This window comes from Notamacropus eugenii, chromosome 1 (genome assembly GCF_028372415.1).
Source record: "Notamacropus eugenii isolate mMacEug1 chromosome 1, mMacEug1.pri_v2, whole genome shotgun sequence".
Lineage (NCBI taxonomy): Eukaryota > Metazoa > Chordata > Mammalia > Diprotodontia > Macropodidae > Notamacropus > Notamacropus eugenii.
In genome coordinates this window covers 328,077,142-328,093,260 of record NC_092872.1, presented here as the reverse complement: position 1 = coordinate 328,093,260, position 16,119 = coordinate 328,077,142, and the positions used below count along the sequence as shown (strand labels likewise).

The 16,119-nt window shown below is 36.6% G+C and overlaps 2 protein-coding genes across 4 annotated transcripts in view; one reads left to right on the top strand and one right to left on the bottom strand.

The window, feature by feature from the left end:
* The window catches only part of BRMS1L (BRMS1 like transcriptional repressor), a 164,417-nt gene that overhangs the window by 132,300 nt on the left and 15,998 nt on the right, over positions 1-16,119 (bottom strand). The window contains exon 1 of one of the 3 annotated variants that reach the window (XM_072629735.1): positions 8,801-9,220. The exons of 1 other annotated variant lie outside the window; for it this stretch is intronic. In XM_072629735.1, the coding sequence (XP_072485836.1) occupies positions 8,801-8,942 (142 nt within the window). In that variant the 5' untranslated portion in view covers positions 8,943-9,220. Of the gene's footprint in view, positions 1-8,800; positions 9,221-16,119 lie in introns of those variants that run through there. One more of the 3 variants, XM_072629736.1, reaches the window with a different exon arrangement.
* LOC140518024 (glycine cleavage system H protein, mitochondrial-like) lies at positions 4,085-5,216 on the top strand. Its single transcript, XM_072629738.1, has one exon. It carries the CDS (start codon positions 4,094-4,096, stop codon positions 4,664-4,666), a length of 573 nt encoding a protein of 190 aa, XP_072485839.1. The 5' UTR covers positions 4,085-4,093; the 3' UTR covers positions 4,667-5,216.

Here is a 16,119-nt window from a genome sequence, read left to right as displayed (position 1 = left end):
CATAGAAACATCAATAATTTAATTAAAGAGAATGACAACAATGAGACAACATACCAAAATTTATGGGATATGGCTAAGTAGTACTTAGAGGAAAATTTATTTCTCTAAATTCTTACATCAACAAAATATAAAAAGAACACATGAATGAACTGGTCATACAACTAAAAATACAAATAAAAAGAACAAATTAAAAATCCCTAGTTGGGCACCAAATTGAAAATCCTAAAAATCAATGGTGAAATTAATAACATTAAAAGTAAAAAAAAAAACCATTGAGGTAATAAATAAAACTAGGAGCTCATTTTATGAAAAAGACCAATAAGATAGATAAGCTATTGGTTAATTTAATTTAAAAAAAAAAGCCAAATATCCAATATAAAAAATAAAGAAATTAAAGCAATCATTAGGAAATATTTTGCCCAAATGTATGCCAATAAATCCAACAATCTGAGCAAAATCGATGAATAATTTACCAAAATATAAATCTCCTAGATTAACACAGCAGGAAATCGAGTGCCTAAATAACCCCATCTTAGAAAAAGCAATTGACCAAGTCATTAATGAACTCCCTAGGAAAAAATTCCCCAAGGTCAGATGGGTTCATGAGTACATTCTACCAAACATTTAAAGAATAGTTAATTCCAATATCATATAAACTATTTGGAAAAATAAGAGGAGTCCTATCAAACTCTTTTTATGACACAAATATGGTGCTGATATCTAAACCAGGAAGAGCTAAAACAGAAAGAAAATTTTAGATCAATTTCTCTAATGAATATTGGTGCAAAAAATTTGAACAAAACACTAGCAACACAGCACTATATCACAAGAGTTATACACGATGACCAGGCAGGATTTATACCAAGAATGCCAGGTTGGTTCAATATTAGGCACATCATCAGCATAATTGATTTTATCAATAATAAAACCAACAGAAATCATACGATTATCTCAAGAGAGGCTGAAAAAGGTTTGGATAAAAATACAGCACCCATTCCTATTAAAAACACTAGAGAACACAGGAATAAAGGGAGCATGCCTTAAAATGATAAGCGGTATCTATCTAAAACCAGCAGCAAGCATTATCGGTAATGGGGATAATCTAGAAGCGTTCTAACTAAGTTGAAACAAGGATGCCTATTATCACTATTACTATTCTACATGGTACTAGAAAAGCTAGCTATACCAATAAGAGAAGAAAAAGAAATTCAAGTTAATAGAATAGGCAATGAGGAAACAAAACTATCACTCTTTCCAGATGATATGGTAGTATACTTAAAGAACCACAGAGTATCAACTAAAAAATTATGTGAAATAATTAACAACTTTAACAAAGTTGCAAGATATAAGACAAATGCCCATAAATCATCAGCATTTCTGTATATAACCTACAAAGTCCAGCAGCAAGAGATTAAAAGACAAATTCCCCTTAAAATAACTGTAAATAATTTAAAATACTGAGGAGTCTACCTGCCACGACAAACCCAGGAACTATATGAACACAATTACAAAACACTTTTCACAAATAAAGTCAGATTTATACAACTGGAAAAATATCAATTGCTCATGGATAGGCTGAGCCAGTATAGTAAAATGACATTTCTGCCTAAACCAATTTAATTATTCAGTACCATCCCAATCAAACTACCAAAACAGTATTTTATAGAGCTAGAAAAAATAATAAAATTCATCCTGAAGAAAAAAAGGTCAAGAATATAAAGGGAATTAATGAAAAAAATTCAAAGGGCGGTGGCCTAGTGATACCAGATCTCAAATCATATTATAAAGCCGTAATCATCAAAACTATCTGGTACTGGTTAAGAAATAATAATGGATCAATGGAATAGGTTACGTACATAAGACAGTACTCAATGACCATAGTAACCTAGTGTTTGATAAACCCAAAGACCCCAGCTTTTAGGATAAGAACTCATTATTTGCTCATAAATTGCTGGGAAAACTGAAAAACAATAGGACACAAACTAGGTACAGAGCAACATCTCACACTGTATACCAAGATTAGGTCAAAATGAGTGCATAACTTAAACAAAAAGGGTGACACCATAAGCAAATTAGAAGAGCAAGGAATATGCCTATCTACTGGGAGAGGAAGAATTCATGACCAAACAAAACATAGAGAACATTGCAAAAGATAAAATAGATAACTGATTATAAAAATAGTATATTAAATTTATGTACCATATTAAAATAATATAATAATTTTATATTGTAAAAAACTTTTCTACAAACAAAACCAATGTAACTAAGATTAGAAGGAAAGCAGAAAGCTAGGAAACAGTCTTTAAAGTAAGTGTCTCTGATAAAGGCCTCATCTCTCAAATATAAAAAGAAGTCAAATCTATAAGAATATAAACCATTCCCCAATTGATAAATGATCAAAGGATATCAACAGGTAGTTTTCATATAAAGAAATCAAAGCTATCTATAGGCATATGAAGTGCTCTAAATCACTTCTGAGTAGAGAAATGCCAATTAAAACTCCACAAGCATCAGACTGGCAAATATACAAAAAAGGAAACTGATAAATGTTGGCAAGGATATAGTAAAACTGGGACACCGATCCACTGTTGGTGGAGTTGTGAACTGATCCAACCTTTCTTAGATAGCAACTTGGAACTATGGCCAAAGGGCAACCAAACTGTGCATACCTAATACAGCAATACCACTACAAGGTCTGTACCCCAAAGAGATCACAAAAAAGAGAAAAGGACCTACATGTGCAAAAATATTTATAGCAGCCCTTTTCATAGTAACAAAATATTGGAAACTGAGGGGATGTCCATCAACTGGTGAATGGTTGAACAAGCTGTGGTATATGAACATAAAGGAATACTATTGCATAATAACAAATAATGAACAAGTAGTTTTCAGAAAATCCTGGAAAGACTTGTACCTACTGATGCAAAGTGAAATTCACCTTTTTCTTTTCTGATACTGATAATCTGTTTTTCATTTTTGAAATCAATTTAACTACTGACTTATCTATTTCATTGATTTTTCTTTCCTTCAAAAAAAATTAGCTCCTCGCTTTATTTATTAATTCAGTGGGGTTTTTTCTATTTAATTTTGTTCATCTCTCATTTCAGGATTTCTATTTTGATGTTTAATTGGATATCTTATATTTATTGGTTTTCTAGTATTTTTTTAGATTCAAATCCAATTTGTTGTTTTCTTTTTTAATATTATTTTTTTCCTGTTATATATCAAGAAAATTTTTAGCATTCAACTTTACAAGATTTTGAGTTGTAAATTTTTCTCCCTTCTTTCCTCTCATCCCCTCTTCAGAAAATAATAGTTTGATATAATTTATACATGTGCTCTCATGTAAAACATATTTCCAAATTAATCACAGTCATGAAAAAACAGATCAAAAGGAAAAAAACTATGAGAAAGAATAAAGTGAAAAAAATATGTTTCAATCAACATTGAGTCCATCAGTTCTTTATTTGAATATGGATAGTATTTTCATTCATGAGTACTTTGAACTTGTCTTGGATCATTGTATTGCCGAGAAGAGCTGAGTCATTCATGTTTGATCATCACACAATGTTGCTGATATTGTATACAATGTTTTCCAGGTTCTGTACATGATTGGCCATATTAATAGCAAAAACAACAAAAATTCTATTATTATTTCAACTCATGCAAAAAAAACTTCTGACAAAATACAATATTGTAGTAGTAATGCTAACTATAGCACAAAGAAAAAATCTCAAGTAGTAAGCATAGGCAAAGAGGAAACAAACTATCACTTTTTGCAGATGACATGATTTATTTAGAAAACCCTAGTTTGTTCTTATTTTTCAGTCATTCAGTTTTCAGATCACTCTGTGATCCCATGGATCATACCCTCCGTGGAGTTTTCTTGGCAAAGATACTGGAATGGTTTGCCGTTTCCTTCTCTAGAAAACCCTAGAGGATCAACTAAAAAACTACCTGAAACAATTAATAACTTTAGGAAAATTGCAGGACATTAAAAAAAATCTACACAAAATCATAGAACCAACAAAATCCAGCAGAAAGAGAACAAGAAATTATGTTAAAAATAACTACAGGTACGCCCCCGGAGAAGATGGCGCTGCGAGCGGCCAGGAGCGTGCGGGTCGCGGCCTCGTCCCTGTGGGCGGTGGTCGGGGCTGAGACCTCCGGATCCCCGGCCTCCCTCGCAGCCGGCCCCGCGCGCCTGCGGGTCCGCCCCGGCCCGGGCTCCCCTCCCTTCCTCGCGGCCGCCGCCTCCCGGGGCCTCTGCACCAGCGCCCTGCGACTCGCGGTTCGAAAATTCACAGACAAGCATGAATGGATAACAATTGAAAACGGTATTGGAACTGTGGGAATCAGCAATTTTGCACAGGAAGCATTGGGAGATATAGTTTATTGTAGTCTTCCAGAAGTTGGAACAAAATTGAACAAACAAGATGAGTTCGGAGCTTTGGAAAGTGTGAAAGCTGCCAGTGAACTCTATTCTCCTCTATCAGGAGAAGTAACTGAAATTAATGTAGCTCTTGCAGAAGACCCAGGACTTGTCAACAAATCTTGTTATGAAGATGGTTGGCTGATTAAGATGACTCTGAGCAACCCTTCAGAACTTGATGAACTGATGAGTGAGGATGCATATGAGAGATACATAAAATCTATTGAGGATTGAACATTGGACCCCCAAATAAATTAGCACAAGAATACAGCCCAATATAGTTTTGTCCTAAATTAGGGGTATATGGAAGATTAGCAACTTTAACACTTCTGAAACAACACCATGGCATGGAAAAGAATCTTAACTACTCAGAATGACTGGATAAAAATGCTTTTTACTATTTGCACCTTTTGCACAACTTCTTCCTTGTAATTTCAAATTAGTGTGTCTGGTTCTGAATTCATCGCATCATGTTTGGCAAAAATGAATTCTAAGACCGTGTACTTCAGAGCTAGAATTTTATTGTAAAAAGCCTTAAATCAGTAATGGTATAATGGCCAACTCCATCCATCACCAGTTGTGTTTAGAATACATTTGGTTTTCTGTCCATGGGAATAATTTACTGAGATTGGTTAGCTGACTGGTGTCAGATGCTGTACGATACCAACTTAATTTTAATAAACTGCTTGGCTGAAGGTATTTTTACAGATGAGGCTTCAACCTTGCAGCAGAATAGGTAATGAAATTTAATAAACTTTTTAAAAACCTTGAAAAAAAAAAAAAATAACTACAGGTAAAGAGGCTACCTACCAAGACATTCACAGGAACTATATGAACACAATTATAAAACATTCTACACAAATAGGTCTAAATAATTTGAGAAACACCAATTACTCATGGGTAAATAGAGCCAATGACAGTACTACCATGGAATAAAATGCTTCAGAGGAAGTCAGCACAAGAGACATGAGAAATGCTCAAGAACAGAATTCTGAAGACATAAAAAGAAATAATTCCAATAAGAAAGAAAAATGAGATTTGTCTGAAGAGATCACTGTGAATGCAGAGAGAACTCACCAGTTAACTTAGACTGTAAGAAAAAATGTACAGAAGATAGAAACAAAGCCAGGTAATAGATGATAAATATAAGAGGGTAGCAAGGCCCTTTAAAAATAGTGTCAGGAAGGCTAAAGCTCAGGATGAGCTGAGGCTGATGAGGGAAACTAACAACAACAAAAAGCACTTAGATATTTTGGGAGAAAAAATGAGATCAAAGAAGGAATAGGGCCTTTTTCTAGGGAGAAAAGACAGAACTGTTTCATTCTTCTTTCATTTTTTGTTTTATCTACAAAGGAGAATGACTTTTACAACGGAAATGACATAACAGAAATGGACTTTCTGACAGTTGACACCTAAGAGTAAGTAAGGAAACAGTAAGAGAGCACCTAGCTTCTTTTGATAGTCACATGGCCCAGATAAGCAGGTCCTGACATCTTCAGGTCCTGACAACAAGAAGATGTCATTGCTAAGCTACTGACAACTTGATCTGAAACATCACAGAAAATAGGAAAGGCAGCATCACAAGATTGGAGAAGGGTAAATATTTACATTTTCAAAAAAAAAAGGAAAAGAGCCATCTACAAACTATATAGGCCAATGAGCTTGACTTCAATTTCTGGGAAAATTCTAGAAAAAGTCATTAAAAGGATGGTTGGTGAACATCAAGAAAGGGAAATGGTGATTACAAAGAACCAGTTTAACTTCATCAAGAATGGTCATGCCAGACTAATTTCATCTTTTTTTTTTGACAGGATTATTAAACTAGTAGATGAGAAGAATATTGTAGATATGATTTACTTCAATTTTAATAAAGTTTTTAACAAATTACCTAATCTTTTCTTATAGAGAAAATGGAGAGATAGGGATTAAATGATATTACAGTCATACGGTTTGAGAACTGGTTGGATGGCAAGACTAAAAAGAGTAGCTATTAATGGTTTAATATCATCTAGGCAGGAGGTTTCTAGTAGAGTAATCCAAGGATGAGTACTTGACCCTGTGCTACTTAAAAGTTTTATAAGTGACTTGGATAAAGACATGTTTATCTAATGTGAAGATGACACAATGCTGAAAATGATAGCTAAATGGATGATCAAGTAAGGATCTAGCTGAATCTATAAGATGAAAAAGACCTGGGTGGTTTAATGGCTTAAGCTCAATATTAATCAGAAGTGTGATATGGAAACTAAAAAAGCTAATGTAATTTTGGGCTTCATAAACAAGAGGCACAGCTTCTAGGAAAAGCGGGGTATAAACCAACAATATTCTGCCTTCATCAGAATTAATCTGAAACACTGTTCAGTTCTAGATGCCACCGTTTTAAAAGGATATTAATAAACTTTTGAGTGTCCAGAGAAGGGCAAACATAGTAAAAGGTCTCAAGTCCCTGACACATAGGAATCTGTTAAAGTAACTGAGAATGTTTAAGCCAAAAGAAAAAAAAATGGGAGGTTAAGGGGGTAGAACCTGATAGGTAAATTTAATTATCTGAAGGGCTCTCATGTGGAAGAAGACTAGATTTGTTCTATTTGGCCACAGAGGACAAAACCAGGAGCAAAGGCTAGAAATTACAAAGAAGTCAATTTAGGTTTAATGTTAGGAATAACTTCCTGACAATTGGAGAGGTCCAAAAATGAACTTGGTTGCTTCAAGAGGTGATGGATCCCCCTCCTTGGAGATCTTCAAGCAGACGCTAGATGAGCATTGGTAGATATGTTATAGTAGGAATTCCTTCACATATGGACTATAACATTGCTTGAAGACTGTTTCAACTTTCAAATGCTATTATTCTGATCCCTTCTTCTCCAGCAAATTACAAACTCAATCATCTCCCTCCTCTCTCTAATCTTCAACTTCTCCCTATATACTGGCTCCTTCAAAATTTGTCCAAGAATCCTCCATGCTTAAAAAAAACCTTCTTTAACCCCCTCAAGATACCCATCCTTCCTTTCTCTGTCAAACGCCTAGAAAAGCTGTCTACTAACCATTGCCTCCACCTCCTCTCCTCTCACTCAAGTCTTCTCTATTGGCTTCATCTCATAACTCAAATGAAATTGTTCTACACAGTTAACAATGATCTCTAAATTGTTGGTTCTAATGGCATTTTTTTTCAGTCATTCTTGGACCTCTTTGCAGCATCTGACATTGCTACTTTAACCTGGATACTGGATACTTTATCCAGGGATTTTGAAACATTATTCTCTCCTGGTTCTTCTCTTACATGTTGACTGCTCCTCCTCATTCTACTACGCTGGCTAATCATGGTTCCTAACTGTGAGTTGATCTCCAATCCTGGACTCTTCTGCTCTTTCTACAAGGTCATTTAGGGACCTCATCAATTTCATTGCTTTATCATCTCTAGGCAGATGATTCAGACATCTATACATCCAGTTGCAGCTCCTCTGAGCTTGAAGTCCTGCGTAACAACAACAACTAATTACTTATTGGACATTTCCAAACAGATTATACCTCAAACTCAACATATTCAAAACAGAGCTCATTATCTTTCCTCCAAACTTCCCTATTTCTTCCAGTCACTGCTGTGGATAGTATCAGAGGTTCTGAATTCTTCACTTTCCTTCAGAGCACATATCCAATTAGTGGCCAAATCATGCTATTTCTACCTCTCCCACATAAGCTAGATTATTTCAATAACCTCCTAACTGGTCTCCCTGCCTCAATCCTCTACTCACTCCATTCACCCTCTATTCTGCTGCAAGTGATCAGGGCTGACCATATCATCCCTTACTAAATACTCTAGAGGAAACTCAAGAAACGTTACTGGTGGGCTGGTTGATTTGGAGGTAGAGGTGAGGGAAAAAAACGGCATTAGGACAGAGGAAAGTGTGCTCTCACTCCGGGGGCGTGGGGGCACCCACCCAAGGGGAGATGGCCGAGCCAGATCGGCTGCAGGCAGGGGCGGGCAGACACAACGAGGCCTGGTGGGGAGGAGCGATCGCCACCGGCTGCCGGGGCAAGGACGTGCCAAGTGACCAGAGGCAGCGGAGAGTGTAAAGGCGTTCCTCCGCGCAGGAAGGGCCACACGCCTCCGCTCCGCTTGCCCACGCCAGCTGTGGGGACCCATGACCCGGCGTAGGCGTACAGGAGTTGCTGCCGGCGCCTCCTCCCCTTCCCAGCCCCGCAGAGGGCGGAGGGACGCCGGGACAGGGGCGCGGGGTCCCTAGCACAGGCCTGGGAAGGAGTCTCCGCCCCTTCCCTTCTCTTTTACCCCCTTTCCGGGGCGAGTGGACCAGACGTGAGGCTGGGGCAGAGAGGCCCGGCCGGGCGGCCGGAGATCTGACCACCTACCTGAGCTGTCCCCATCCTCGGAGACGGACGAGCTCTCGGTGTCCTCGTCCTCCGAGGTGCTTCCCTCGTTCTCGGCGTAGTCCACCTCCATTTCATCGTGATGGTTCGTCTCCTTCTTGTCCCCGCGGGAATGGACAGGCATTTTCTAGTCGCCCCCGGCGTTTATTTCTCTTCCTCGCAGGCTACGGCCCCTTCCGTGCGGCTATGTGCGCAACCCCACTCCAAGCGACACGACTTCTCCCAGAATTGTCTTCTCCCTATCTGGAACTCACAGCCTAACCCGCCGGCTCCCGCGATGGAAGCCCTGCCATTGGAGAACCCCTTCCATGAAGCCTGGGAGGCGGGGCTTGGCCGCACGTTGAAGCTTCGAAGGCCCGTTGCCTTTCGGGAGTTGTAGTCTCTGCGAAGGAAACCCGAGTTGACTGGATTTCACAGCCTCAGCCCTGGTGATTTGGCATAACTGGAATTCAAGTCCCAATAAAGCACCAATCACATACACTCAAATCTCATTTATAGACAGAAGCACATATTTGATACATACGTGAACTATTTCCATTTTCCCATTAAACAGCTGCCATCTGAGTACCCCACCCCCAACTGTATAAGTCTATCAGAAATAGAAAATTATTTCCTCTACCCACCTTGGTTCAGAACCTCATTGTTAGTATCAATAACTTCACCGACTGTTAGAATAAGAAACCTTAGAGACTAATGTAATCCAACCCCTAATTTATGTAAAGACAAGAAAAATGAAGACCTAGAAAAATTAAGTAATTTAACAAAGATCTCACAGCAAGTTAGTGGCAGAGTAAGGGCAATAACCAAACTCACTATCAATGGAGTATAGTGGGAAAAGTACTGGATTTGGAGGCAGGATGTGGGTTTGAGAGTGGCTCTCATCACTTGGTTCTATCCTTGGACAAGTCTTTTAACCTCTGTGTGACTCAGAACATATGACTCAATATCTTTGGCCTCAGTTCCTTCATCTGTAAAAAGAAAGTCTTATTCTAAATGATCCAAGTGATGGCTACCAGTTTTGACCGCCTACTTACAGGAAGGCCGGTGCTCATTCCACTAAATTGCAGTCCTACTGAGATAATAAATTTGTATTTTCTATCTCAATTTATATGATTTGGCTACACAATACATAGAATTATGCAAATAATTGTTTTAAAAACTTCAATTCTGTTCTCTCAGCCACAGAAACAAGAGGGGATAGTGAAGAAGGAGGTAAAGCATAAGAGTAACTGAGAAGAGGATAGTCAGAAGCAACACATTTCTGTTCCTGAAGAGGAATCTAAAAGAGAAAAAGAAAAACAAATACAATTTAAAGGGTGTGGTGCCCATCAAGGCAATATTAACATTAAGTTAATATTAATAATATTGCGCCTTATGAAATGAGGAAAGAGAATATTAGAGAATCCTGGAATAAATGAGATGGTGAAGAGTGATAAATGAGAAAAATACATACAGAAAACAACATTGTAAAGAAAAACAATTTTGAAAAACTTAAAGCACTCTTATCAATGCAATGACCAACCATATCTTTAGAGGCTATAGGATGAAACATGATATTATTCACTTCCTAACAGAGAAGACTCAAAGTACAGAAACAGATGTGCATTTTTTGATTTGGCTACTGTGTGGATTTCTTTTGCAAGGGTGGTTTTTGTTGTTTTCCTTGTTTTCTTTTTTTTTAATTGAGGGAATTGGTGGAGGAGGGAGAGATTGGCTAGTAAGGGTGATGCCAAAAAGGGGGGGAGGGAGGCAATAGAACTATTTTCAAATAAACAGAACACAAGGAAGTTCAGAAGCATTAATAGACACAGATGACAATTTTTAAAATAATTTGTGGAAATATGTATGTGTGTATAAACATACACATTTTTAAATGTGGCATAAAACAGATTCACAATTTCATATACAATACTTTTTTTGTTCTACTGTAAGTATGAAAATTATCTTTGTTGCTTAAGTTCAGAATTAACAAATAATATTTTAAAAAGTTAAGCTTAGGGGAAATGGATACTGGTTAAACAATAGAGAGGTCAATTAATGGAACAGACAAGGTACATAACATCCAGAAACAAATGAACACAATAGCCTAGTGTTTGATAAACCCTAAAATCACAATTACTAGCTAAGAACTATTTGACAAAAGCTACTGGAAAATTTGAAATGTAGTGTAGAAAAAATTATATGTAGACTTAACATCTCATTCCATATAACTAAGGTAAATTCCAAATGGAATGTGATAGATATAAAAGATAACATCATAAATATATTGTAGAAGCAAGAAAAAATGTACCTGGAGGGGGAGAGGGGAAGCCAAGATGGTGGAGTAGAAGGATGCATCTGTAGAAGCTCTCCTCACCATAGTCCATAAAATATCTGTAAAAAATTACTCTAAACAAATTCTAGAGCAGCAGAAGCCACAAAATGAAGGAGTGAAACAGATTTTCAGTCCAAGACAGCTTGGAAGGCTGACAGGGAAGGTCTATCTCACAGGGCTCAGAGCGATGCGAAGCTCAGCATGGGCCTCGCAGCACGGAAATGACTGGAGAAGGTTTCAGGGTGTGGAATCACAGGTAGCTGCTGGGGTTCCCAGATTTGTCAGCCCACAAATGTCAAAGACAACTTCAGAGGTCAGTAAGATAGCTCTTTCACCTGGGAGAGAAGGGAGTGAGGTGAACCCCAGCCCCAGATCCAGGGCTGCAGCAGCCACTGAGGTAGCAACATCCACTTTGGAGTCCTCAGTCTAAAGACCATGGGGGAATCCAGCAGCTGATCTGGATCTCAGTCCTAAGTGGTAGTCCTGGAGTGAGGAAGAACACTAGCATGGTAGAGCTGGTGGTAGCACTGGAGAGAGAATCCTACTCAGTTCCAGGGCAGAAAAGAGTGCTTGTGTTTGCTCACAGACCAGAGCGCAGGCCAGGAGAGGAATAAACTCCTCTCCCTTGACTGTGCCACCTTGGAGGAACTAAGAACTTACAGGTCCCTAGAGTATACCCTCCACTTGACAAAGGACTCAAAATTCAAGTAACTGGCTGGTAAAATGCCCAAGAAAGGGAAAAAAAGTCAGACTATAGAAGGTTACTTTCTTGGCAAAAAGGTATTTTCTTCCTTCCTTTCAGGTGAGGAAGAGTAAAGCACACCATCAAAGAAACACGTCAAAGTCAAGGCTTCTACATCCAAAAAAATATACAATGGTCTCTGGCCATGGAAGAGCTCAAAAAGAATGTTGAAAATCAAGTAAGAGAGGTGGAGGAAAAACTGGGAAGAGAAATGAGAGCAATGCAAGAAAATCACGAAAAGCAAGTCAACAGCTTGCTAAAGGAGACCCAAAAAAAAAGCTGAAGAAGATAAGACCTTTAAAAATAGACTAACCCAAATGGCAAAAGAGGTACAAAAAGCCAGTGAGGAGAAGAATGCTCTAAAAAGCAGAATTGGCCAAATGGAAAAGGAAGTTCAAAAGCTCACTGAAAAAAATAGTTCTTTAAAAATTAGAATGGACCCAATGGAGGATCTCAAGGCAAAATGCCTGCCACACTCAGAGAGAGAAATATGGAAGTCACTCACATATTGTAGCAGATCATGTTTGTGTATGTGTATGTGTTTGTGTATCATGTTCTGATTTGTTATACGATTTCTTTCATTTATCTTAGTCTGACTACATAGCATGACTATAGTGAAAATATACTCAATAGGAAAGTATATGTAGAATCTATACAGAATTGTATGCAGTCGTGGGGAGGGAGGGGGGGAGTGAGGGGTAGGTGGGGGGGATAAAATCACAATTGTATGGCAGTGATTGTTAAACATTACAAAATAAAAAAAAAATTAGAATGGAGCAAATGGAAACTAATGACTATGAGAAATCAAGAAATTATAAATCAAAAGAATGAAAAAATAGAAAACAATGTGAAATATCTCATTGGAAAAAAAAACTGACCTGGAAAATAGATCCAGAAGAGATAATTTAAAAATTATTGGTCTACCTGAAAATCGAAAAAAAAAAAAAGCCAAGACATCATCTTCCAAGATATTATCAAGGAAAACTGGTCTGATATTCTAGAACCAGAGAGCAAAATAGAAATGGAAAGAATTCATCAATCACCTCCTGAAAGAGATCCCCAAAGGAAAACTTCTAGGAATATTGTAGCCAAATTCCAGAATTCCCAGGTCAAGGAGAAAATATTACAAGCAGCCAGAAAGAAACGATTCAAGTATTGTGGAAATACAATCAGGATAATACAAGATTTAGCAGGTTAAGGGATCGAAGGGCTTGGAATATATTCCAGAATTCAAAAGAGGTAGGATTAAAACCAAGAATCAGCTACTCAGCAAAACTGAGTATAATACTTCAGGGGAAAAAAATGGAATTTCAATGAAACAGAGGACTTCCAGGCATTCTTGCTGAAAAGACCAGAGCTGAATAGAAAATTTAACTTTCAAATACAAGAATCAAGAGAAACATGAAAATGTAAACAGGAAAGAAAAACCTTAAGGAAATCTTTAAAGTTGAAGTGTTTACATTCATGTTATTTGTAACTCATCAGACCTTTTTCAGTTTTAGGGTAGTTAGAGGGTATATATGTATGTATGTGTATATATATACACACACATATGTACACATACATATGTGTAGGTATGTATGAGTATATGTGTATGTGTACATTATATGTGTGTAGGTATGTATATGCACATGGGTATGTGTATGTATGTGTATATATGTATGTGTGCATACGTGTGTGTGTATATACATATATACACATACACACATACACATGGGGCAAAGGTTGAGATGAATATAAAGGGAGAATACCTAAAAAAATAAAACAAAAATAAAATTTACTCTTGAGTGGAATGTACTAGGATTAAGAGAAAGGGAGAGGTAGAATATAGCAAATTATCTCACATAAAAGAGGGAAGAAAGAGCTTTTACAATGGAGGGGAAGAGGGGAGAGATGAAAAGAAATAAGTGAACCTTACTCGCATGGGATTTATTTTAAGGAGGGAATGACACACATTTAATTGGATATTGATATCTATTTTACCCTGCAGGTAGGCAAGGGGGAAGGGGATAGGAGAGGGAGATAATAGAAGGGACAGCAAACTGGGGAAAAGGATAATCAGAAGCAAACAATATTGGGGGAGGACAGGTCAAGGGAGAGAATGGAATAAATGGAGGGGAGGAAAGGATAAAGGGAAATTGAGATATACAGGCAATGGAGTATAGAAATCTATTTTACCCTACAGGAAAATAGATGGTAAGAGGGATATAAGAAAGGTGGGTAATAGAAGGGAGGACAGACTGGAAGAAGGGGTGGATGGGGTGCGTGCTGTCCTGGGGTGGGGGTGGGGAGAGATGGGGAAAAAATTTAAAATTCAAATTCTTGTGGAAGTGAATGTTGAGAACTGAAAATAAATAAATTATATAAAAAATTTTTTTAAAAAGGAAGAAAAAGTGTACCTTTAAGAAAGATAGATGGGGAAGAGTTCATGATCAGACAAGGGATAGAGAAGATTACAGAAAATAAAATGGACAATCTTCATTCTATAAAATGTAAATCTTTTGTACAAATAAAAGTAATGCAGTTAAAATTAAAAGGGAAACTATTAACTAGGAATAAAATCTTTGCAGCCAGTTTCTCTAATAAAATATATAAAGAGTGGTCTAAACAAGAGCTACTCTGAATAGATAAATGGTCAAAAGACATGAACAATTTTCAAAAGATCTAAGCTATCACCAACCATATGGGGAAAAAATGCTCCAAACTACTAATAAAGAAATACAAACTAAAGCAAATCTGAGGTTATATTCTAAGTTATCAATAGATAATGCAGGTTATCTATTGGTGAAAATAACAATTGTTAGAGGGGCTGCCAGGAAAATCAGCACATTATTGTACTATTGATATGGAGGTATAAACCGGTCCAGCCATTTTGAAAAATAATTTGAAACTATGCCCCAAAAGTTACCACACTGTGCATACTTTGACCCATTTATATCACTCCAAAGAGGGAAAAAAAGGATCCATATGTACAAAAAAAATTAATAGTAGTGATTTTTGGATGACAAAGAACTGGAGACTAATATAAATATATCACAGCACTATAATAAAGAATTCAAAGGGACTCTTTCAGAAAAACCTGGGAAGACTAGTATGAACTTATGCAGAATGAAACCAATAGCACCAAAAAAAAATTTACACAACAGCATTGTAAAGAAAAACAACTTTAAAAGACTTGGTATCTCTGATCAATGCAGTGACTAACCACAATTTGAGAAAAACAGTGAGGTTGCTATTGATATTTCCCATGAATGAGGTGATAGACCCAAGATGAGGAATTAAACATTTCTGGACATGCCCAATCTGGGAATTTGTTTTGCTTGACTATGTGTGTTTGTTACAAGTATCTTGTTTTTTTCTTTTTTCATTTTGGAATGGGAGGAGGTGAAATCAAGAGTAGGATTGGAGATTAGAAGAATCCCTAAAAGAGAAAAAACAAGAAAAACAGAAGGAATCACACAGGAAAGGACAGCTTTGAAAGGTACATGTTCAACTTATATACTAAAAAAAAAAAGTAAATTCTGTAATGGAAATTTACACTTTCATGTACATTCTTTTTTTACTTTTCTATGATGTATATGGAAATGTTCATTTTATTTTGAGTTTTGTCATGTTCAAAATTTAAAATTTTTTGTTGTTATAGTATGGAATAAAGAAATAAATTTCAATAGTATTATCATTTTTATTTATTGACACAATCCAATCATGAAATACTTCTCCAGTTATTTAGGTTTGTATTTATTTTTGTAAAGAATTTTGGTAAAGTTTAATTCCTGTATGCATCTGGGAAGCTGGAATCACAAACGGTTTCTATATTTGTATTTAATTTCAATGAAATCTAAGTGGAGTTTGTTGGTAATATATATATGAAGGATGATGGTTTTGTGGAATTGATAACTTTCCACTTTATTATATTTATTAATTTGTCAATTAGTTTTATTTGAACCTAAGTAAATCACCATGTCATCTTCAAAAAGCAATAATTGTTTCTGATTTACTCATGTTTATTCCTTAAATTTCTTTTTCTCATCTTTTTGCTAACAGCATTTTGAATTGGTATATAAAATAATAGTAGGAATAATGGGAATCCTTACTTTGTCCCTGATCTTTTTAGAAAGGCATCTAGCATTTCTCCATTACAAATAATCCTATATTTTAGTTTTAGATAATATTATTTTACTTATTAGGAAATTATTTACTCATTACTTATTTACTTATTATTTTACTTCTTACTATTTATTCCTA

Excerpts from the sequence above, each read along its gene's own strand:
- LOC140518024 (XM_072629738.1), top strand. The coding sequence starts at position 4,094 with ATGGCGCTGCGAGCGGCCAGGAGCGTGCGGGTCGCGGCCTCGTCCCTG.